At 44.8% G+C, this 25383-nt stretch overlaps 1 protein-coding gene across 3 annotated transcripts in view; it reads right to left on the bottom strand.

The window, feature by feature from the left end:
• Positions 1 to 25383, bottom strand: part of CATSPERE (catsper channel auxiliary subunit epsilon) — an 891786-nt gene that overhangs the window by 822587 nt on the left and 43816 nt on the right. For all 3 annotated transcript variants that reach the window (XM_075596820.1, XM_075596822.1, XM_075596819.1), the window contains exon 2: positions 8211 to 8259. Coding sequence is in view for 2 of the 3 variants with exons in the window: in XM_075596822.1 (XP_075452937.1) it covers positions 8211 to 8259 (49 nt within the window). In the remaining variant the exon portion in view is untranslated. The remainder of the gene's footprint in view (positions 1 to 8210; positions 8260 to 25383) is intronic.

A 25383-nucleotide genomic window follows, 5' to 3' on the forward strand; every position in this document is an offset into this window, starting at 1 on the left:
GAAGTAGGACCCTCAAAATAGCTGATGACTGAGTCAGCAAAAAACATCAAAGGAGATGATAAGTGACCACTCAGAGCGTATGGTCTTGGCTCCTAATATATTTACTGTCAAACCCATATCTATAATAGATACATTGGGTGGCAGTACATCCATAATAGATGATGGTACTATACTCATCAACGCTCTGTATATAGTGGAGGGGGGAGGAAAGAGGACTTGACCAGAATAGGAGGTTGAGATGGAATACCAGGTTAAAGAAGGTATCAGCCAATGAAAGGGGCGAACACAAAACCTTCATTAAGGCCCTGGGGATGTAGTGTGCCCAAAGTATAAATCCACTTCGCCTCCTTTTAAAGGAGCTCCCTGTCCCAGTCTCCTCTGCGAATACTTTCAGGTAAATGGTCTATACCCTTGAATCGCAGACTTTTCATGTCACCCCCATGTGAACCATTGATGTATTTTGCAAGTGGTGTATCTGATTTGTTCCTTATGGTCCCTATATGTTCCAGGACCCTACGTATGAACTGACGGCTAGTCTTCCCTACATATTTCTTACCACAGCTGCACACTGCTTGATAGATCACCCCACTAGTTCTACAGTCACAAAGCTCCGCATTTTAAAGGTTTTCGAGTCGTTCCAATTCCCTAAAGGTTTTAGTGACCTGGGCAAACTGACAGGCATGACAACCCTAGCACTTGTAGTTACCTGGTGACCTCTTACTTAGCCACGTCCCTGTTGACACTAGTTCTAGGTGGCTATGAACCAGAAGGTCTTTGATGTTTGTAGACCTTCTGCTAACCAGTGTTGGCTTGGGCTGGAGTACTTCTCGGAGGTCATTGTCCTCTCGGAGGACATGCCAGTGTCTGTTGACTATGTCATAAATACTTTGCCACTGCCTGTTGTAAGTGCCAATTAGGCAAATGATTTTCTTCTCAGTTGGTTTGGGATTGGAGTTTAGTAAGTATGCGCGCTGTGTCCTTTTGGCTCTATTATATGCTTTTTTGAGGCTATTTTTACTGTAGCCTCTTGCAAGGAAAACGCTGGTGCATTAGACAAGCTTGTTGCTCTAATTCCTCGTCATTAGAGCAATTTCTCTTAACTCTCAAAAATTGGCCTGTTGGTATGCCATTTATGAGATTTCTGGGGTGATGACTGTCTGCACTGAGTAAGCTGTTTGTAGTCGTTAACTTCCGGTGGACAGTCGTTTCAATTCTCCCATTTGGTCCACGTTTGATCTTCAAATCCAGGAAGACAATGCTATCAACTCCGATTTCATATGTAAGGCGCAGATTAAGTGCATTTTGGTTGAGTTTGTCAACAAACTCAACAAAGTGAGCTCGTGATCCCCTCCAGAGGATAATGATGTCATCAATATATCTTGCCCAGAGAATGACGAGGGTAGTGTAGACATCATTATCCTCTGAGAATACTATTTCGGCTTCCCACCAACCCAGGTACAGGTTCGCATATGATGGGGCACAAGTGGTCCCCAGTGCTGTCTCTTGCCCCTGGTGGTAGAGCCTGTTGTTGAATAGGAAATAGTTCCTTGTTAGGACAAACCGTGGTACTTGTGCAGTGAACTCATTGTGACGAGTGTACAATAGGCCTCTAGTCTTCAAAAAGTACTGTGTGGCATTTATACCATGATCATGCACAATGCTCGTATACAGTGCCTCGACATCCATGCTGATTAGTATTGTTTCATTGTCAATCACAATGTCGTCGATTCTAGTCAGAATATCCTTTGTATCTCTAATATATGACGGAAGGGAAACCACGAATGGTCTTAGTACTTTGTCTAAGTATACACTGGCCTGTTCACTGAGATTATTGATACCAGATACTATTGGTCGTCCAGGAGGTGGATTGATTTTCTTATGGATTTTGTGAAGACTATAGAATGTAGCTATTTTTGGAACCTTATTGTATATACACTACCGACACACTTTATTGAAGTGTGGTCGGTACCGCAAGCCGGGAAATCTCCCGGCTTGCTAGTGGCCGCCCCTCGGCGTGCCGCGCGTCATAGACGCGCGGTCACGCGTCATCGGGAGCGTGCGCCCCCTGCACGCGTGTCCAGGGGCTCCCCGAGGGAGCCCTGGTGTCCCGCGATCGCGGGACAGCGGCAGGGGGTTCCGGGGGACCCGGCGGACCCGGCAGCGGTAGGGAGAGCGCCCCGATCGGAGGGCGCTCTTCCGCTGCTTCGGCGCGCGCCCGTCACACTCGGGCGCGCGCCAGGCTACTGCTGCGGCACAGAACGGGCAAATGCTCGAATAAACTGTGCCGCAGCAGTACAGTTAAATTCACATTTTGTTATGATTATTTGCCAAGCCATTGTTCAGAATTGTTAGAAGTCCTTGATTGTATTGAATGGTGGGGTCTTTAGAGAGGACCTCATAACATGTCGGGTCTGACAGTAATCTTAGATTTTCTAAGATATATGCTTCCCTTTCCAAAATAACGATGTTCCCCCCTTTATCTGAGGGTTTAATCACTATTGTCGAATTTGATTGGAGACTGGTCAGAGCCTCCCTTTCTTTCGTACACAGATTGCCGTTGTTTTTGGCATAATGGATTTTCTCCAAGTCTATAACTGATTCCTCTTCAAGTGAAAGGAGGTTAGCGAGATTCTCGCGATTTAGCTGATCCAAATCGTCTATACCCAGGTTCTTATTAATCATATCCTCCCTTCTTTTAAAGAATTTATGGAGGAGTAAATTACGGCCAAAAAGATTAACATCTTTGACCCACTCGAAAACATTGAGGTCAGAGGTCGGAGAAAAAGAGAGACCCTTAGCAAGTACATTGAGATGAAATTGATCAAGTACTGTTTTTGAAAGGTTGATAACCTGACTTTCATCATCTTGATGTTCAATCAGAAGCAACTGCCTCTTCTTGGTTTTCTCCCCCAGCCTCTGAAACCCCAAACGTTTCTGTCTCGAAGCCCAGCTGTTTTTGCCCCTTCTGGTCTTTTATTTTGTTTTTGGAAAGGGGTTTGGCTGTCTGTGTCCTTGTCTAAAAAAAGACGTTGTACCTCCATTAGTTCTTATGCCCCCTTGTCTAGAGTCTGTCTCACCCTCATCATTAGAGGGATCCCAATCAGTGCTTGAATCATTTGTTGTATGCTTAAATGTTTTTTTGGGGTTATTATGCTTGAATACATATCCCTCATTAAAGTCTTTAGTATCTCGTATGAATTTACGATGTTTACGTGCCTTAAGGTCATTTGTTAACTTTAGTATGCTATTTTTGAGTTTTATCTCGAATTCATTGAATTCAGCACATTCCTTCCATGTTACAACTTCTATGAGACTCTTATTAAGCTCCTCAGTAATTTTTACCAATTTCTCCTTTTCATGTGTAACAATGAGTTTCATTAATCTGATTGAGCATTGAGTTAAAATCTTTTCCCATGACTTAAGAAAGTCAACATCAGATGATACTGCTGACGGTGCAAGATTAACCCGTAAGCCTCTTGGTGTTATATTATTTTTGAGGTATTTCTCAATGCTAGTTATTTCCCACCACATTTTAGCTTGTTTTATGCATTGTGTTTCCAAGTTAATGAAATAACTTTTGATGTCATTATTAAGAGAGGAGGTAATAGTGTTTTCAGATGAAAAAACATAGCTAGCTTCTTGTTGCCATGAGAGAAGTCCAATATGGTGGACAAAAAGCCTGCCATATTAATTTGACGTGCTAAGAGCTATATGAACACGGGTTAACCCGCTATAAGATCACTAAAAATCATATGTTGTGTGGGTTTATTATTACACACCACACTTAAATAATACATATACACCCACCTATCTGATCCACCTCCCCCATTGTCATCTAATTTGGTTAAAGTGTCAGATATTTATAGGCCCAATAGTCCCTTTGGGTTACCAACAACCAAGGTTTGGTTTGTGAGTGTATTGTTTAATATTTATTTTATTGGTTATTTTGACCAGTTATTTTAAGTGTTGTCTGTTCGTCTTTTGTGTTTAATCATATATTATTCATTAGAAAAAAACAATAAAGGTTACGTTTTATTTTTCACACATACTACATTACTCTAGTGAGTGCTGTTTATATAGGGGTCTCTTTACACTTGTCTAGGCAAGTGTGTGTTTGTTCATTTACCCTCTTCACCCCTGGCACCACTCTATAGACTGTAGCAAGAGCCTTCTTCTCCCTCCCCTTTCTCCTTACCCTTCCTGTTTCTCCCAGATTTTTAAAATTAATCAGACCAAATCAGAAGCCCTCAATATAAACCTACCGAAACCGGTGGAAAAATTGATAAATCTAAACTTTAATTTCAAATGGCAAGCCTCCGCTATCAAATATTTAGGGGTATATATATCACCAAAGATTATAATTCCTTATACAAAGCTAATTACCCTAAATTGTTCAAAACACTGGGAGAGGATCTCAGGGTATGGGCGGGGTACGGCATCTCCTGGTTTGGGAGGATTCACAGTGTGAAAATGAATCACCTACCAAGAGTGCTCTATCTGTTTCAGACCCTACCAATACCTAGAGTTCAAACTGACATCCTCTCGCTCCAGTCGCGAATTATACAATTTTTTGGAAACAAAAAAAGCCCACGAATTGCGAAAGGCATCCTAAAGAGGCCAACAATGAAAGGGGATTTAGCGGTACCTTGCTTGTTGGCATACTACAAAGCGGCTCAATTATGCCAAATTGTCCAGTGCCACAAAGACCCAGAGAAGCGGAGATGGGTGGCACTGGAGAAAGAGTGCTGTGCACCGGTTGAGTTGCACAATATAATCTGGCTACCGAAAAAGTGTTGGAACACAGTAGGAGTGCCGCTGCAAGCCATAGCGAACTCGTTGGCGGTATGGGAGACGTCTAAATTTCGATATAACCTAACCACTAAATACTCCCTGATGACCCCTCTAGTAAGGAATCCAGATTTCGCTCCGGGGATGCTTGGTAATAACTTTTTGATCTGGACACAATCGGGATACAAACAACTAAAAGATCTAGAGGAGAGAAAATTCATTAAAACATTTGAGCAGATTAAAGCAGTAAAAAAGCTACCAAACTCTGAATTCTTAAGATTCCTCCAAATCAGAGCCTTTTACAACAAATTCCCAATCAGGCCGGCAACGACAAATTTGGAGCAGCTTTGTTCCAGGGAAACGGACACGAGGGGACTAACATCTAGGATGTACAGGGAAGTAGTCTGTCCTGAGACGCCTGAGGCACCACGACTTAAATATATGAGACAGGGGGAAGCGGACCTAGGGGAGACTCTAGAGGACGAAGACTGGGACCGAATCCTGCAAGCTGCAGCCAAAAGCTCAATATGCACAACATTCAAGGAGAACGCATACAAGTTCCTTATGCGCTGGTATCATACCCCACTAAAACTCTCTAAATTTGTCAGAGGATACTCCCTGCTCTGCCCAAAACAGCGCAGGGAGATTGCTGACATAAGACACATGCTGTGGTCCTGCCCGAGAGTGGTCCCGATTTGGGAACATATTAGAGAATGGTTACAAAGGATACTCAATTTGGAGATACCCCTGGACCCGTGGTTGTTCCTTGTGGGCAGGCGGATCCAGGGACTGTCAAATGCGACACACAAACTGGTTGCGCATTTTGCAACCGCAACGAGGTGTGAGATCACAGCAATGTGGAAACAAGCTGAATTACCAGTAATCCCCAAAATCAGGAACAGGATTTGGCATGTTTGCCAGATGGAACACTGGCTCAAATTTCCTAAAAGTCTGGGCGCCTTGGCTAGCCCAGACAGACATCCCGGGGGTAGATGCCGGCACAATTTTGCATTGATAGTAATAAATACGTTCTCCTTTGACAAAGCAGGTTTCACGACCACGTAGCAACGGGACAGATAGGACATGAAACGCAGGCGGGTGGAAGCCGGCCAGGGATCCTGAGTCGATCAGTCCGAAAATTGAGGCCTGAGAAGTATCAAACACTGGCGTCAAGGCCAACCCCCCTCCTTGTTTTCCCCCGTCTTTCCCCTGTCCTGTGGGTCACGTCTGTCTCGTCCTGTGTGTAGGTGTAGTTTGTCAAGTTGGTTACATGTCTACAGGCATACCCCGCTTTAAGGACACTCACTTTAAGTACTCTCGCGAGTAAGGACATATCGCCCAATAGGCAAATAGCAGCTCGCGCATGCGCCTGTCAGCACGTCCTGAACAGCAATACCGGCTCCCTACCTGTATCGAAGCTGCGCGCAAGCGGGGACACTATAGAGTCTGTTACAAATGCGTTATTTACATCAGTTATGCATGTATATGACGATTGCAGTACAGTACATGCATCGATAAGTGGAAAAAAGGTAGTGCTTCACTTTAAGTACATTTTTGCTTTACATACATGCTCCGGCCCCATTGCGTACGTTAATGCGGGGTATGCCTGTATATGTTATTCCATGTAAAATTGGGATGGTCAGTTTTATTTGTTTCTTGGTACTGGACAATGGTTTGTGACACATTGTATGAATTGTAAAACCCAATAAAAATGGATGTTATAAAAAAAATGTTGGAGTTTAAAAAAGGTGAAGCTGGAGAAAAAGGTTACAAACCTAAAACAGACACTGGGGTCACAGGAGTCCATGGAAAAGATGGCGGTAGAGGTAAAACAGAGTGAGGCTCTGCCAACCAGTAAAGTACAGGTGTCTCCACTACAGGAAAAGGTTTGGCCTTGCCCAAGCGTCTGTATCCTGCAGAGACTAATGCCCATGAAGACAAGGGTACAGTGAGACCTGGGGACACCACTCAACTGCAAAACGAGAGTTCAAAGTTTGAACCGCCTGAGAAAGCACTAGCTAAACCTCCAACTGCCCAACAGGCAACAAACAAAGGCATGAATGCAGAATCAAAACGAACCCTTATCTGATGAAGCTGAAAAGATAAGACGTTCTATGGAAATGGATGTGGAATCTGCTGCTCCTCTAAGTATAATGAGTGACATGGAAGAGGTGGCGGCGAAATACCGTTCCGCATGCCTAGAAAGCGCAGTAATTGCCTTAGGGAAAAAAACATTGTGACTGGTTGTAGTAAAAAGGCGCTTGGGAAAAGACGTCTCACAAAGGAGAACCAAGATCATGGATCCAGCCGGAAGCTGGACAAAGAGAAGATAGATTAGAGGGAAGGTGGAAAAACTCTTCAACTGGAAGTCAAGAAGAACACAAGTCCAAACGACTCCCCCATGAGGCCGAGCTGTTTCTTGAGAAGGGGGGCGTTTAAATGGCCGAGTGTGCGCGGGACTACACTCTGAGGTGGAGATATGTAAGGGAGTTAAGAGGTTAACTCCCTTCCAGTCTGCACGGGTGTTGGATTTCATGTAGGTGTCTGGCTGTTATGGACCCTAGGACTGAAAGAAGCAGGCCTGCTGGGTCCAGCTGGGAATCAAACCCAGGATAAAGACAAGGACTGACAGATAAGCAAAAACCCTGTATTGTTCTGTGCAGAGACTGTGTTACTTTGTTCCATATACCAGGGCATGTTTTGGGCTGGGAACCAGGTTAGTTGGCCAGCGTCGTTAGCTAGGGACCTTCTGGTGTAGTTAGTTTCCCTAACGGGAATAGGATTTGATTTAATTATTTTGTGTTTTGCCTTAAAGGGACAGTAGCCCCAATGTTTTGGTTGCTGTTTGGTGGCAAATAAACCACTATAGTTAAGCGGAACCCTCTGTCTGTGCGTCTATCTGCTCTCACCTACAGGCCGCTCCATCACAGCATGTTACCATTGTTGTGTTAAAAATTGTGGTAGTGTTAACTGGTATAACATCTGCTACACCTGTACATCAATTCTTCCATAACTGCATGACCTGTTCCAGATTTAGCAACTGTATTTTTGGCTTTTTATGATCTACAATGGCCATTTCTCTACCCTTTCAATACATTTATGACAATTCCAATAGGATAAGAACTGTGGTACAGCAAAAACACTGAACTAGTTGGTTAAATATTATTATTATTATTATTATTATTATTACTGAACAGCCTCTATGCTTTGATCACAATCTTTATATTTACTGCATCCCCTTTTCTTTAGCTCCTATTATCCATAGACAAACTAATTCAATGATAATTAAGAGCTGACAACAGTGTGTACGTTTATCTCTTTTTCAAAATACATTTCTAGAAAGAAAATCCAGAACATTACATAAACTTAACATATTTATACATACTGTATATTGATGGGGGTTTTCTTCAATAAACACTTACAGTTGTTCTGGTAGTAAAAAGCAGATTTGTATTAACCCTAGTGTTGTACCTGTAAAACAAATGTACAGTATATGTTAATTAAAGCTGCAGTTCATTCAATATCCTGCATGTGTGTTTTTTTTTAATAAATCAGTTCTGTAGTAAGAAAAAATACTTTTAGCATTTTCTGTTTTTAAAAAAACAACTTTGAAAGACCAATTTTCTTGTATTCTCTTTTAACAACCATTTGCTAAAGCACTGCCCCTTCATTTCCTGTCACAAGACCTGGCACACCCCTTTGTCAGCCCTGCCCTCCCTCTAGCACATGTCAGTGCAGGAGTGCTCATGAATATTCATGAGCTTCCACTGAGTGACAGAAGCAAAACATATCCCTTCACTAATGATGTCACCAAATTTCGCCGATCAATACATGGAGAACGAATTGACCTGCAGCTATACAGTTCTTTAGGTAAGTAGAGATTGCCCACATGAAACTATTGATGTGAAAAAATTAATTTAAAAAAAAAGAAAAGACTTAACTGCAGCTTTAAGTGGAAAAATAAATTCCTTCCTGACTCCAAGAATTGGCAATTCAGATTACTTCCAGGATCAGCATCGTTACCATGCTTACTTATGTGATATATCCCTGTATACCCTTCCTTTCTAAAATGATGTTCAACTTTTTTTTTTTTTTAATGATATCTATTGTATCTGCCATCAGTCTTCATGGATAATGAAATCCACATTTTAACTGCCCTTACTGTAAAGAACCCTTTCTTTTGTTGTGGTGAAATCTAAATTTCCTCCAACCTTAAGGGATGACCCGTGTTGTTTTGACTGACCTTGGGATGAATATTTTTTTTGAAAGCTCCTTGTATTGTTCACAAATTTATTTGTATATAGTTATCATATCCCCTTGAAGATGCCTCTTTTCTAATGTAAACAAATCAAAATTAGCTAGCCTCTTCTCGTAAATCAGATTATCCATCCCTATTCATTTTGTGGCTCTTCCCTGCACTCTCTCTCTCTAGTTCCATGTCTTATCTATGGATTTGTGACGGTTCAGGGGATTCCTGCTTCCCAATGTATCCCCATCACCTCTGATCTCCCTGCCTCTGACCCTTTTCCTCCGCCTCCTCGTTCATCTCTCCCTTCCTCCTCCCGCACCCATTTCTCTGTGCCCTGTTCGGACGCACGTCCAGCTATCACGCGCGTTCCCCGCAAGGTGCGCGCTTATCCCCAAACTCCTGTTCCCTCCCGCGGCACTCAGCACTCGCGGCGCCTCTCTATTCTCTCTCCCGTCACGTTACCTCCTTCAGCTGCGCCTCCTGCCCCCTCGCCGTCCGTGGCGAGCGCCCCCACGGCACGACGCTCCTCACATTCCCTGGCAAACACTGTGCACGCGCATCCAGCCCTTACAGAAGGCGCGCGCACCCGTTCCACTTATAGGTCTTCCCTGAGCTCTGGTTCCGCCCCTCATAGTGTGCAAGCTATTTCCCTGTTTGATTTACCTGTCTCCTCCGTCACTCCTTCTGACCTATCTCTGCAACCCCTCACTCTACCCTCTGCTCCTCCTCTCTCCCATTGGTGTTCCCTCCTTTATAATCCCTGTCTGTCCTCTAGCTCATTGCTCGGCATAGCTTTTTGTGACCCCTGTATGTGCAGTCTCTATGCTTGGCTCTCCTGTCTCTTTCAGTGCTGGTTCCTGTCCCTGCTTACCTTTGGATCTCCCTGGCTTGAACTCTGCTTTGAATTGGATTACCCTGCTTTCTCCTGCCCTTGGACACTGGCTTACGGACTTGTTTACGCTGCTCTCTATTACCCCTGAACTCTGGCACACGGACATTACTATCCAAACTCTCATACCCAGGACATTGCAAGTATCTGCTAACCTTTTTTCAACAGGCCCGGCAATGCACTACCACACTCCGGGCACGCCCTCACTGCTGTGGGTGCGTGTTATTACCTTACCCACCTCAGTACTGGGGACTGGCCAGGTCTGCGGGCATACAGGTGTTACAGGATTGGTGCCCAGAATTGTACTCCATATTCAAGGTGTGGTCTTAGTAATGCTTTATAAAAGGAGCATAATTATGTTTACTTCCCTTCTATCCATTGCCTGTTTAAATGCAAGTTAAGATCTTGTTTATCTTTGCAGCTACTGTATGACTCTGGGAACTATTGCTAAACCTGCTCTCTAAAAGCACTCCTAAATTCTTCTCCAAAAAGGATTCTCCTAATTTATCCCCATTTAATTTGTACATTGCCTGTTTATTTTTGTTTACCAAATGCATAACCTTACATTTATCTGTATTAAACCACATCTACCATTTACCTGCTCATGTTTCCAGTCTATCCAAGTCCTTCTGGAGAGAAATTATATACTGCTCTCATTCTACAAACTTCAACAATTTCGTATCATAAGCAAAGGTGGAGACTTTGCACTCGATGCCAACCTCAAGGTCATTTAACAAAACAAGTTAAAAAGTAGGGGTCCCAGTACCGATCCTTGAAGTACGCCACTCCGAATTTTAGCCCAATCTTAAAAATGTCCTATAATGACAACTCTGTTTAATTTGCTTTAATTGTACACTAACCTCGTGTGGAACCATATCAAAAGCCTTTGCAAGATCCAAGTAGACATCTACATTACCCTGCTCTAAATTCCTACTTACCTCCTCAAAGAAACTAAGAAGATCTATCCTTTATAAATCCATGCTGACTATTACTAATAATTTTGTTTTTCATTAGGTATTCCTGAATATTATCCCATACTAAATCGTCAAGTAGTTTCCCCACTATTGATGTCAGGCTTACAGGTCTGTAATTCCCTGGTTGTGTTCTAGCTCCCTTTTTTTAAGGGAAACTTATTTGCTGGCACCTAGTGAAACTTCATAGGACTTAATCTCCTTCATTGGGAACGAAAATGTGTAACAGAAGTGACGTCACTTAATGGTGATGACTGCGCATGCGCAGAAGCGACAGGCGCCACCTGCACCTGGCAGAAGCACAGACTCATGAGCAGGCACAGACAAAACGAACAGCTTGGTGGGGAGGAAGGGGGAAGAGCATAAACCGGAGGAGGAACTGGGATCTGTGACCAGCGGCCACACACACACACACACACACACACAGCCTGTTACGGGAGACCAAGTCTTATCATCACATTAATACCGAGATTATGGATTGAGCACAAGGAGGGCAAAATAAATTGTAATTTATTTCCTTTTAAGACAAACACACAATTCTTCACAATTACACTTGATAAACACTTACTGGGATGGGGAAACGAAATAAAATGTCGACGGAATGAATGACTTGGCAACAAAGCCTCTGGGCAACACTGCACGCATGCGAGTGGGTGCGCGATTTGAGCCATGTGAAAATCCTTGGCTAGGGGCGCAGGTTGCCACCCCTGTATCTCCGCCGGAGGAAATCTTTTCGTTAAGTCCCTACAGGATTCGTTCGGGAATCCTTAGCTCAAACGAATTCTGGAAGAGGGGCGCGATCCTTGGTTATGATGTAGTTAACCTCTCACACTCCGGAACCGCTAACGCTTTAACTTGGACGGATCTTGGTGAATCTCAGATGAATCTAATGAGGACTGGGCTGCAGGCATTTTTATAGGTTTAGGGGTCCTATCTCTAACATACCCAGCCAATCCTCCCGTGGGAACAACTTTTCCCACCTATCCCAGACTTGCCAGTAGCTTACAAAACAGGCAGAAGTTGCTTCCCGGTTTGCTAAGAGCACGCACTAACTTGGCACCTAAACTGCTTAGCATACCGGGCCCAACCCCTTACCTGGCGACAGTAAGTCTGGGGTTTAGCTACCAAGTGTTGATAGCCCATACTTTGCACCGGTATCTGGTACTTTGCAATATTCCGGTGGCCCTAACACCTAGGGTCTCTGAGGCTTTTCAACTCCGGACTTCTCTAGACACTGGGGCACCAACTACGCAGGGTGCCCTTTGAAGTACGGAGATGAAAAATCCCTCAGCTCATCCACCCTTAACGTATTGACATGCTAATGGATTCATTGCCGGGCTGACAGGAAATATTTCCTCTCTCTACATTTTAAAACATAGCTGAAACACATTTTATTTTTATATATGGTTTCTACATGTGTGGGTGATAAAAAAAAAATAATTAGGTATGTGAATGTTACATTCTCAACTATCTGTATTCCAAAAATTAGAGTGCCATCTCCTTCCTAACAAAAGTTAGCTAGTTAATTGAATAGGCTGTGTGCTGTGGTTTGAGTTCTGGCATAAAATGTATCACTGCTTGCCGAGATCGGAAACCGCAGAAGTACTCCACCTTAATTGACTAACGAGACCGCAGGATACATTGTTGCATTCCGCCACTTCAACTAGACCGCAAACCACTTATCCACTTGAGTTTGAGGTTTAGACTTCCCCAGAGGGTTTTGCGGTTTAGGAAGTGATACAGAGCTTCAATGTAGTCACTTACCACAGACGCACTTATTCAATTAACGCTTGGCACAGCGCTAGGAGCTCTCCCTTGTGTTGCAAATACAGTTTGCACATTCACCATACATTTCATACGACTGCAGCTAGTTTCTGAGCTGCAAAACAGGGACATTACAGATGATGTATAGGGGAAACATGGCATTGTAGTGACAAACAATTAACCCCTTCATCCCCAACAAGGTTTAGGGGTAACCAGCCGGGCATAAGACCTTTATTATTGGCCTGGTTAACCCTTTCACCACCACACACACACACACCAGTATATATATATATATATATATATATATATATATATATATATATATATATATATATATATATATATATATATATATATATATATACAGTTGTGTGAAAAATAATTCCATGGTTTTACATATCAGGACATAATCATCTGTTCCTTAGCAGGTCCCAGCAAATTGACCCCAAGGTCAGACCGTGCAATGCTCAGAGAAACTGCAAAAAACCCAAGAGCTACATCTCAGACTCTACAGGCCTCCATTAGCATGTTAAATGTTAAAGTTCATGACAGTACAATTAGAAAAAGACTGAACAAGTATGACTGAACCCTTGTTTGGAAGGGTTGACAGGAGAAAGCCTCTTCTCTCTAAAAAGAACATGGCTTAGGTTTGCAAAGTTGCATCTGAACAAACCACAAGACTTCTGGAACATTGTCCTTTGGACATACGAGACCAAAGTGGAGATGTTTGGCCATAATGCACAGCACCACATTTGGCGAAAAGCAAACACAGCATATCAGCACAAACACCTCATACCAACTGTCAAGCACTGTGGTGGAGGGGTGATGATTTGAGCTTGTTTTGCAGCCACAGGACCTGGGAACCTTGCAGTCATTGAGTTGACCATGAACTTCTCTTTATACCAAAGTATTCTAGAATCAAATGTGAGGCCATCTATTCGACAGCTAAAGCTTGGCCGAAATTGGGTCATGCAACAGGAAAATTATCCCAAGTACACCAGCAAATCTACAACAGAATGGCTGAAAAAGAAAAGAATCAAGGTGTTGCAATGGCCCAGTCAAAGTCCAGACCTCAACTCGATTGAAATACTGTGGCTGGACCTTAAGAGAGTTGTGCATAAGCAAATGCCCACAAACCTCAATGAACTGAAGCAACGTTGTAAAGAGGCGGCCAAAATTCCTCAACAACTATGTGAGTGTAACGCCTGAATGCCCGCAGACCTGGCCAGTCCCCAGTACTGAGGTGGGTAAGGGTATAACACGCACCCACAGCAGTGAGGGCGTGCCCAGAGTGTGGTAATGCGTTGCCGGGCCTGGTAAGAAAAGGGTTAACGTATACTTGCAAAGTCCAGGGTGCCAGAGATCGGATAGTAATGTCCATGTGCCAGAGTTCAAGGATTGGAGAGAGCAGCGTAGTGATGTCCGTAAGCCAAAGTTCAGGGGTTGGAGAAAGCAGCGTACTGAAGTCCGTAAGCCAAGGTTCAAGGGCAGGAGAAAGCAGAGTAGTCAAATCCAAAGCAGTAAGATCAAGCCAGGGGAATCCAAAAAGAAGCAGGAACAGGAACCAGCACTGAAACAAACAAGGGAGCTAGGCATAGACACTGCACACACTGGAGTCACAGGAAAGCTATACAGAGCAATGAGGAAGTGGACAGAGTGGGGTTATAAAGGAAGGAGAACCAATAGGAGGGGAGGAGCAGAGGGTTGAGAGTTTGCAGGGATAGGTCTGAGAGAGCAGGGGAGGAGACAGGGGAATAATTAAGGGATATGGCTTGTAAGCCACGGGGGGGCGGAGCTAGACGGCAGATAACTGGAGCGTGTGCGCGCGCCCTCTATAAGGGTATTATGCACGTGCACCGCGCGTCACAAAACGTGAGGGAGGCAGCGCCGCAGGGGCGCTTTGTAACGGGGGCGAGAGGGACGGTGAGGCAGAGGAGCAAGGTAATGTGGAGGCTGGGGGAATAGAGGCACGCCGAGGGCCACGGGTGCCGCGGAGGGGTACTAGGGATCGTGAACGCGCGTGCACATTGCGGAGGATGCGCAGGTGGTCTGAACGCGCATCAGGGCATGCCAACCGCGCCGCAGAGGAACGGCCACGAGGGAGAGCGAGGACGCAGGGAAGAGGGAGGGCTAGAGGCAGTGGAAACAGAGGTGACGGGGACACGCTGGGAAGCGCGAGTGCCCCGATCCATCACAGTGAGAGACTGATAAAGTCATACAGAAAACAATTACTTCAAGTTATTGCTGCTAAAGGTGGTTCTACAAGTTATTGAATCATAAGGTATACTTAGTTTTTCACACATGGCTTCTCCATTTTGGCTTTATTTTTGTTAAATAAATCATGACACGTGTAATATGTCATGTGTTGTTGTTCATCCGAGGTTGTATTTACCTAATTTTAAGACCTGCTAAGGAACAGATGATTGTTATTATGTCCTGATATGTAAAACCATAGAATTCAAAGTGGGTGTACTTTCTTTTTCACACAACTGTACACACAATTTACAGGGTTAACACACTAACTGGGAATGGGGCTAACGAATAAATCTATCTTCTAAATGAATTTTCCAAACATGACTCTGTAGGAGCCCTTTCCAATGACTGGTAGTTACTCACGAAAGTCCTGGAACTGATTTCAGCATGCAATGCCAGACGCGACCAAACTGTTCTTCAGAAGTGGGACTTCAAAGATTTTGACTAAAGAATTCTTCTAAGCCGGCTCGCGTCTATTCAGTACAGAGCATCTTTGAATTTGCCGCTGTTGGTTTAGTGCTTGGAATCTCCGCTTCTCATTAGCTGCAAGGCTCCTTATGGGTTTCAGTGTCCCATTCACAAATCTTTACAGCCTATCAGTGCGTGGAAATTCTCCTGCCAGCCAATCACCGATTTGCCGGTATTATAAAGCCAGGTGGGTACCTTTTCTCAGTCTGCCAAGGGGCATGTGCCAACCTGGCACCTCTGCCTCTTTGCATACTAAGCCCACCCACTGTCTAGGCTCCAGAGTCTGGGTTCGGCAAATGATGGCTGGATAGCCCTGTGTCAGCCCAGGACGCGGGTACTCATGCAGAACTGAAGTACCCCTCCTGTTCTAACACCTTGGCATCCCTGAGGCTTTCAAGTCAGGACTCTGCATAGACCCATAGGCACCAAGCTTGGTAGCCATCTGGTCTCTTGGAATCCATGACATGGAGATCCCAGTTCATTCACAGGTTATCAGTACATGTACCTATTAAATATAACTCTTTAATAAAATATCCTGTGTCCTATCTTGTGTGCTTAAATATATTAGTCCCCGATCTGGTCTCAGGGATGGAGTGAGTGTATATATTGCCTACACTCACTAGCCTCATTCTTGGCACACATTAGAAATTACTTAAAAAACTTTTACACACAATCACTCTCAGCCTTATCACATAGCTGAAGTACCCCTTGAACCCCTATACCAGGTACTGGGTATGTATCTGGGTACCTCTCCTTATACTAGGGACCCATTATTACACTAGGGACCCCATGTATGATTGCAGGTATACATTATCCCCTTCACCTTGTCTGGAAGATGCTGCATCAGGAATCCTGGCGGCGAGTCATAATAGTGTATTCAGAGTCAGAGTTTGCCCTGAGCAATGTGCTTGGCTACATCTGAGAATCTCATTCTATTCCTGGATCAAACTCCTGGGGTATCCCATAATTCTGGAACCCCGATACATAGACATTCTGTAAAGACTTTTTCCGACAAACCCACTCTGAAACTTACGGCCTAGAAATCTCCCGGTCCAAGCATCCCAGGAAAGGCAGAACACACAAATCTTTACTGTCGCATAATTTGCACAGTCACAATAATCCAGTTAGGACATCTGGGTAAAAGGGCTGACACTCTAGGACCCCAACACACGGATCAGGGGTAACCAGGCGGGCTGAACCTTTATTAGTGAGCCTGGTTAACCCCTTCACCATCACACCCACTGACTAAGGGCTGCGGATGTGCAGATGTGCGACGCCATTGCCTGCATCTCCTTTTTACCGCTTTATCAAAATCCAGTGTGGTCTCTTTTTTAGACTAAATCTTTGCCGCTGCTGAGGAGCACTTACCTTCTTACTGGACGTCTGAGAAGACTACCATCTCTGTCCATCAAGGCTCCACACATCTGCCTCTTGCTGCTGAATCTCTGCCGCCTGTGATAGCCATGTGGGAACGCTGGTTAAGTATCAGCTACTTTGCCCCTTCTTTGCATACCATTTGGGACTTACTTTATCATATTCAGCCTTTCTTCATTTGAATTTACTATCAATAGTTATATTGACTGATATTTACCTTTGCCTTTGGCTCTATTCATGGACTATTGTACCTCATTATAGGGATCTGTCCATTACACTGCATATTATACTCTTACCAGCAGAGCAAAGTTATCTGCATTCCTCTGTATAATACTTACTCTGATATTGGGGCATTTCTGTTGCTCCAAGTGATCTATTCATAGTTGCATTGTGTAGCCTAGACCGGCTAGTCATGAAATTCTATTGGAACTTTTTTCCCCCATGTTTTTGTCATAGTATTTGTATATTTCTGGACATCTGATCTGCTGTTATTTTGTTTACTTTAGCTATTTTTTGAGGGCTCTGTGATGGTAGGGGGTAGCCAGCCTTCATAATAAAAAAGGTGAAGCCCGGCTGGCTGCCCCTAAAAAAAACGTGAGTTAAGAGCTGCGCGTCTCAGCTCTTGGGTCTAGTGATGAATATTCAGTGTTTCCCTGTAACTCTGTCCCCATTATATTATCCCCTGCAGGATTAGAAGATAAGGATGCCATTTGTGGTTAGGGTCCCTCATAGGAAATAGCTGCAGGACCGGGACTTTGGGAGCAGGAGGTTAAGGGTGAATGTTTGAGGGCAAATAGGATTAAAATCTGTGAAAAGTGCTGCTGACCTGAGATACCGGTAGAATTGATATTTTACCAGCAAAGAGTATGATTTGTGGGTACGCGTCTGTACCTAAAGACGTGGGGTGTATGGAAGTCTAATGCAACACTATGGGAAATCTATGCCCCGCCAGCAAGTTGTGCAATTGGGTTTTAAAACACAATGCAGGAGCCTGTTTAAAAAACCTGATTACGTGTCACGGTAGACCAGGCCAAATACACCTTTATATTTAAGGGATCAGTCACAAGGCAAAACAGGCAGTAAAATAAATTGCGGTTTATTCGGATAAGACCTCGGAAACACACAGAAATACAAGATACAGAGAATATACACACTTACTGGGGTCTGGAGAATGAGATCTAGTCCTTTCCTAGTTGCAAGGCGCCTGCTTCAGCAAAGGCTTACCTTGATAGGACCCTGGTTCTGGACTCCTGGACAGAAATCCAGCCTGCTGGCTACGCCTTTCCTCCCCCATGCTTCTCTGTGTGAATAGCTCTTTAACTCAAATGCACAGGTGAGAGGCCCAGCAGCAGCGTGTCTTCACATCAGGAAAACAGGCAGGCAAAAAAGAGAGAGAGAGCTGCTTTACTGCACGCTCTTATATAGGCTTGATTCATATCTAAATCATTGAGGAGTCTGATAGCCAATTACAGCAGGGATTGAGATTACGCATTCACTGATAGGAGGGATAAATTCAAAACTTGCCAATGGAAAACGTGCTTATGAGTTTTGAGATACAGAACTGTTTTTAGCTAATCCCTGACCCCCTGCTGTCAAGGCTCAAAAATGTCTGGAGGAAACCAAGGCAGATATCCTGTAATCCCCTCCCCTTGGCCATGTGCACCAACCTAACTGGTTTTGCTTTGAAATGCTAATTACCTCCTTGAACTATGGACGCTATGCAGACGAGCTGGCATCTTAAACACATGCTCAGGCTGCCTATAAAGAGCCTTATATTAAACACAAAACACAATATAAAGTACACTGTATTACAGAATATACTTTGGGGCACCTCATACTTATAAGGTAAATTACTTGGGAATATTTGGACTCAAAATCCCGGAGTCTGGGGGACACAGGAAAGCCCCAGTGTAATTAACCCTGCGTACTGGCCAATCATGGAGAGGGTAGCGAGTACTTGCGTATGGTCCGGGATTGGAAAGCGTAGAATGGTCGAGATCCGTAAACCGTAATCGAGGGTTGGGGAGCGTAGAGTAGTAGATGTCCGTAAGCCAAGTTCGTGGAGTAGAGAGCGTAGAAGTCCGTTAGCCAAACCAAGGATCAGGGGAACAAGAAGAGACAGGTATGGTACAAGCGGGGTCACAACAGGTATTCAGAATAACGTAGACAGGTACTCAGGCTGCAAGTGAGCATAGTGCATAGAAAGGTCTATGCTCAGCAATGACCAAAGGGTGAATGAGACTAATATACAGAGGAGTACCAATTAGGGAGAGAAGGGAGGAGGGCTCAGACATAGGTAGACCTGTGATAGGCTGAGGCAGGGTGAAGCTCTGGTGTAGCCCATCTGAAATTAGTCCAGGCAGTATTGCAGATGCTAGTTCTTTTAAATGGTGCATGCGCGCAACCAGGGCTGGAGCGTGGCGCGCCGAGGTGTGCGCGAGGACGGGACCCGCCGTGCGCTCCCGGAAGGCGGAGGCAGCACGCAGATGGAGCGGGGAATGCGGCCACGCGGGCCGCTGGCACCGGCAGGTAGGAAGGTGCGGGCATGGACCATGCGGTCCTGACACAGACCTGGTAGAGCCTGCCCAGCGGGTGGCAATGGGTTGACTGGGGGAAGACGCTGCTCGTAGGCTTCTCGCTTTGCCGGCAATCTGAGCCTAAGCACGCCCTCCTTTTATTGGGTAAAGCCAGGCGAGCCCCCGGCTCGTGATTGGTCACAGCTCCGACTTCCATGCTCGAGATCACTCAGCTGAGTCTAAGGAGATGGCCCGATCAGAGAACCAATCTAGTGGCATGAGCCAGTGATGCAAATGCCGGCTTTTCAAAGTTACTCTGTTGCAAATATCAGAGCAATCGGCTTCATTTTGGAGCTAGGAAAGCCTGCCTAGCTGAGGCCAAGTCAGACGCAAGGACCAAGTTCTGAAAATAAAACGTAGCGGGATGAGATCGCGGTCAGGATAAGCCTTCTGAAGCACGCGTCCTGCACCTATTTGAAGCTAGTTTTCTGCCTCAGACCACCAGTTGGTATGTATTTTACTGTATTATGTGTAACCCATGTATGTTTGCGGGTGTCAAGGGGTGACTCTTGGAGCGGGTAGGACCTTGGTGGCCAGAACAGAAGGGAGCAGGCAAGGATTGTTGGGGTCACAAGTAGGGTTCAGTGGCAGACAGCAAGCAGGATCGGGATTGGAGGAGAAGTGCGGATCGTCATAGGTACTTTGCCGTGGTCGGGGTTGGAGGTGCGCATCATCATTGGTAAGCTGGGGTCAGGAGTAAAGAAGTGAGGAGTCCAGAGAAAGCCACGGTCAGACAAGACGGAGCTAGGATCAGTTGACACAGGTTCAAGAAAAGGAGGCAGTAATCACAGTCAGCAAGTATTATGCTCAGTTGATTTGCCAGAGGGCTGGCTCAGCATATAAAAGATAAAGAAAAAAGAAGATCCAACGCACTACGTATTTGCTAAACAAGAAAATTTATCTTAGCCACATGTTTCGACCGTGAAGGTCTTTATCAAGTGACAGGCATACCTTGAGTGAGGAAAAGTCCTGTATATATAACCCCTGTAACTAAATTATGGGTAATCAGCGCATTAATAAAGGCAGTATGCTCGGCTGGTTATCCCTATTTCGTATTGGGGATGAAGGGGTTAATTTTATGTGCACTGTGTACATGTGTTATTTTCCCCTCTCCCCTTATTGTCCCCATTTTGCAGGAGTGTATGTGCCTGCATTAGTGTATAACCCAGTACACTGACGTTACTGGCTTTGGACACAAGATGCCGCTGCGAACGCTAAACCGCAAGTTAAGTGGATAAGTGTGGCGCGGTCTCTTTGTTCCATTGCCAAGTATAGGTATCCATTACTGGAGACTGGAAGCCATAACCGCAGAGTCAATTGAATCAAAGGCTTGCAGTTTCTAGTCTCAAGTGGTACTCGGATACAATGTATCTCCGTCCCGGTTAGTAAGCCTAACTTGAATGGCGGCTGTTCAATTGGCGTGGGAACTAGGTCAATTGATGTGAGAACTCGGTCAAGTGATGTGGGAACCCCGTAACCGCAAGTCAACTGACGGGAGAAGCCCATAGACCAGCATTGCCAGTCAAGGAAAAGCTATAACTCGGGAACGAAAAGGGTTAAAAGCCTGAAATTTGGTGTGCATTCCCAGATTAACCCCCCAAGCACGCACATATGAAAATTATAACTGGGGAAACACATATTTATAATAAAGTGGATTTTTGCTTTCAGATTTAAAAAGGACAGGCAGGATGCATTTTTTATATTTGTCTTCGAAATACAGCTAGTGACCAAATGTTTTCACATACGTGAGCTGGGGGCTCTTCCTACTCAAACTTCACAGACGCCCCGTTGAGGAGACGCCTATGGGTCTGGGGAAGATTTGCAGTTGAAAGACCCCAGAGCCGCAAAGTGTGAAATAGCCAGGATGGTTGCTCAATGAGAGATCCTGGGCTAGTTCAAACCTTGGGGGGCAAACCCTAGCCTGGAAGACACCAGGTAAATGGGGGAGTGCACCTATGCCAAGTAGCCCAGGTAGCAATGTCACACAGGCACTGTAGTAACAGGAAATCCCAGATTGCCCACTTTGCAAACTGTGGGCAAGTTGGGGATTGGGGAATGAGAAAATTCCCATGAGGGGGATTGGGTGGGCATGTTGGAGATAGGCACTCAAACCCTATATTAATGCTGCCCAAGCTATCCCCGTTGTCTTTTGTTTTTCATTAAAAAATGTGAGCGGACTTCCATCACGCTTCTAACAGTGGATAAGAGAAGCAACGACCCTGGGACGCAGTCTTATCACCATCGGAAGCAAGAACATAACTTTGCACCAGGACTCTGTTATTGCTGGGGGTATCTATCAGATCCCAACGGACCAGAAAGAACTTTGTACCGTTCAATAGAAGGATTGGGCTGGCAATTTGCGCCTTTGCAAAAAGACTGTATTTTAACGGACAATATTCTGGTGCTTTCACATTCTATCCCGTATCCCTATTCAGTAAGTGTTTTTGTTAAGTATATTCTGAGGTTGTCATGTGTCTGTCTAGTAAGGAAATAAATGACAATTTATTTTGCTCAACTTGTGTGCTCAATCAAGTCCCCACAAATATAAAATTGTATTACAGGTCAGTCCCCGTGACACCCCCCCCCAAAAATAGTAAAATAAACACGTGAAAATCACCAACAGCTGTCCCATATAATCCTCCGCTGATTAGATCGCTCTCCTCCCTCATGACTATGTGCTGAGAGTCCATACTTCCGCATCTGTTCGTGGGTGACATCATCGTAGCTTGCCTGTGTCCTGATTTGCTACCGAAGTATCGCGAGTTGGGGACATCCATCTCACGCATGCGTCGTCCGCGCTACACAGTCCGGCACTTCCGCATTCTAATGCTGGTGACGTCATCGCATCTGTTTCTCCTTCAATTCTGAAGTCCCGTGTGGGCCTCTGTAGGTTGGCTCCATCAGGGATACCTTGCGCATGAGTCATCCCTCCCATGCAGGCGCTTTCAGCAGTTGGTCCTTGTGAAAGGGTGAATGAACGTCACCAGTCATATACCTGGCAAACCTATGTTTAGGCTTGCAGTGCAGCAGTGACGAGGTTAAGTGTCAGTTGAGAAGGGCTGCTTAATTAGTCTGACCCCAGCTGCATAATCAAGGTGTTTTAAAACCCCCAGGCTGTATACACATGCAGGCTAGCTGATCAGGAGACAGGACTGAAACACTGACGAGATTACTGCTATAAGGTCTGTTTTCAAAGTACGTGTCACAGTCCTGCATGCTGAAGAGAAGCTGCCTTGTTTTCTATGCTGAAGAGAAGCTATTTTGTTTTTGTCTGCTGAAGAGAAGCTATTTTGTTTTTGTATGCTGAAGAGAAGCTATTTTGTTTTTGTCTGCTGTCTGTTTTTAAGACTCAATAAATAAGCCTTATCAAGAGAACCCGCATGTGTGGTTGCATGTACCCTGCAACAGTCCTTCACAATCATTAGAAGTAATAAGAGCAACATCCCTGCTCATCATAGTGCCTTCCAATATTTCTATTGAGTGAGAGAGTCAGGGAGGATATTCCTTAAGTGTTATACCATGAACCTGAGTGCTGAGTGAGTGCTTTGTAATAAAAATGGAATGCTTATCAGTCCGTTATGGCATTACTTACGGAGATCTATAAAGACACAAAAAAACATGAAAAAGAAAACAGCAGCCACACAGCCTGTAAATAAATGAATGATATTTATATGAAGCACTATCTTCTGGACAAGAAACAAATTATACGATATGTAATCATTGAGACCCCTGGGGTGTACCGCATCAAGAATGTATGTCCAGAACGTTTCTCTCTGTAATGACACGGTTTCCTTATCATGACCTGCACTGGCCTTTTTAACCTGCTCAATTGCCATGAGCCTCAGGGATGAGATAGTGTGTTTAAATTCTGCACAGTGGGTTATTAGTGTAGTGTCTTCAGATTTATTGCTTATTTTGCACTTGTGTTCTATCAATCTAGTCATCAACATTCTGCTCGTTTTGCCTACATAAATGAGACCGCACAGGCACTTTATGATGTGTACAACATGTGTGGTTGTGCAGGTGATCCTACTATTTATTTTGAATTTCACACCACTCCTCTATGGCTAAATTCATTACCTGTTGTCAGACTATTACCCACAGAGCAATTAAAACACTTGTACTGTAACATCCTGGTTTAGGGTCACTCAGAAAATGAGGTACTATATAGTGTTCCTTTCTATCTGCGTGAATTCAAATATCCTTCAGGTTTTCACCTCTCTGATAGGAAAACCTAGGATATTCTTTGCATACGGGACCCAAAGAAATATCTCTAGTGTTTTTTAATTATTTGCTTAACAAATCTACTTGCCGTAGTAAACTTGCTCCCAAAAGTCATTTTTCTGACTCATTCTGCCGGTCATCAGTTTGACTTGTCCTCTGTAGGGCTTTTTCTACATTGCTACGCTTATGCCCACGAGTTATGGACATCGTCTTGATTTCTCTCAGAGTGTTCTCAAGTTGTTCAGGTCTATCAATTATCCTGCTTGCTCTGACTTTTGAGAAAAAGGTAACATTTGCTTAAGTGAATCAGGGTGGAAGCTGGAGCCATGTAGTGTAGAATTACTGTCTGTGGGTTTCCGGTAAAGATCCATGTGGAGTGTAGCCGAACAATACATCTAGATATGCAATTTGGGCCCTACTCCATTTTTATGTGAACTTTATCGGTGTGTGTAGTTGTTCTAGGTATGTAAAAAACTCCACCAATTTATTGTCCGTCCCCTTTCAGAAAAAAAATAAGTCGTCTATATAGCAACAGTCGTACAGCATCTTGGTAATATCTGGTATACTGAATGTATTTTTCTTCAAAATCTGCCATGAATAAATTGGCATAGGAGGGTGCTACATTACTCCCCATAGCCGTCCCTGTGGTTTGCAAATAGAAATTTGTTTCAAATCTCAAATAGTTTTTGGAGGACAAAATGCAATAAAAGCATAAAAAAAGTCTAGCATATAAAGGAACACTAGGCTAATGAGCTGCAGGCAGGACTCACCAGTATCACTCACTGTGATAGACTCGGTGGACGTTAGCAGCAGCTGTGGAGTATTGGCCCGAAGCCAGGAGTTGATTCGGCGCTTGACGACAGCGCATAGCGTTTGAGCGCTGTGCACCGGTGATGTCACTGCACGGCTGTAACCTGGATACGGGACCGGCGGGGACAGCATTTCCTCCGGTGCAGGATCTGCGCGCGACCCGGGGCTGACGGGTGGTACCAGCGGCAGTGCGGGACAAGTCACAGGAAGAGGAGGAAGCGGGGCACCTAATCGCAGGTTGGGGTAGGTGGGCACTGCGCTGAACGCGCCGCAGGTCATGGATCCTTACAATTACTTTCTGGTAAAACATACACACACACACATAAAAACAAACTTGAAACACTTAAAAATTACAGCAGTATTGTTATAAAAAAAATGCTGATAAAGGGGGTGCTCGTGATACAGGCGTCCATACAGTATCAACGGGAGGCACTTAGTGTGACGTGAAGGGGCTAACCAGGCTCACTAATAAAGTTTAAGCCCACTTGGTTACCCCTGATCCGTGTGTTGAGGTGCAGAAATGCATTACGGTTGGCAAATTATGCGACATTAAAGATTTGTGTTTTGCCTTTCCTGGGGTGCTGGGACCAGGAGATTTCTAGGCTGTAAGTTTCAGGGTGGGTTTGTTGGAGAAAGTCTTTACAGAACGTCTATGTATCTGTCACGCTGTTCTGCCCGCAGACCAGACTAACCCCCAATACTGAGGTGGAGAGTGAGTAAACACGCACCCGCAGTAGTGAGAGCGTGCCCGGAGTGTGGATTTGGTAGCGTGGTCAAGGCCAGGGGTACCAGGGTAGGTAGTGTACTTGCCAGATCCGGGCGTAGAGAAGGTGCCGTAGTAGGGTCCGAAGCCAGAGGTCGAGGGTGACAGAGTTCCGGGTAGTAGAGGTCCAAGTGCCGAGTTCGAGGGGGTCCAACAGGTAAGCGTGGTCGAGTGGAAGCCGAGGTCATATACGCACAGAGGGTAGGAAGACAAGCCGGTTCAGTAACAAAGCTGAAACAGAGAGAGAGCTAGGC

This window comes from Ascaphus truei, chromosome 4, assembly GCF_040206685.1.
Source record: "Ascaphus truei isolate aAscTru1 chromosome 4, aAscTru1.hap1, whole genome shotgun sequence".
NCBI classification, from domain to species: domain Eukaryota; kingdom Metazoa; phylum Chordata; class Amphibia; order Anura; family Ascaphidae; genus Ascaphus; species Ascaphus truei.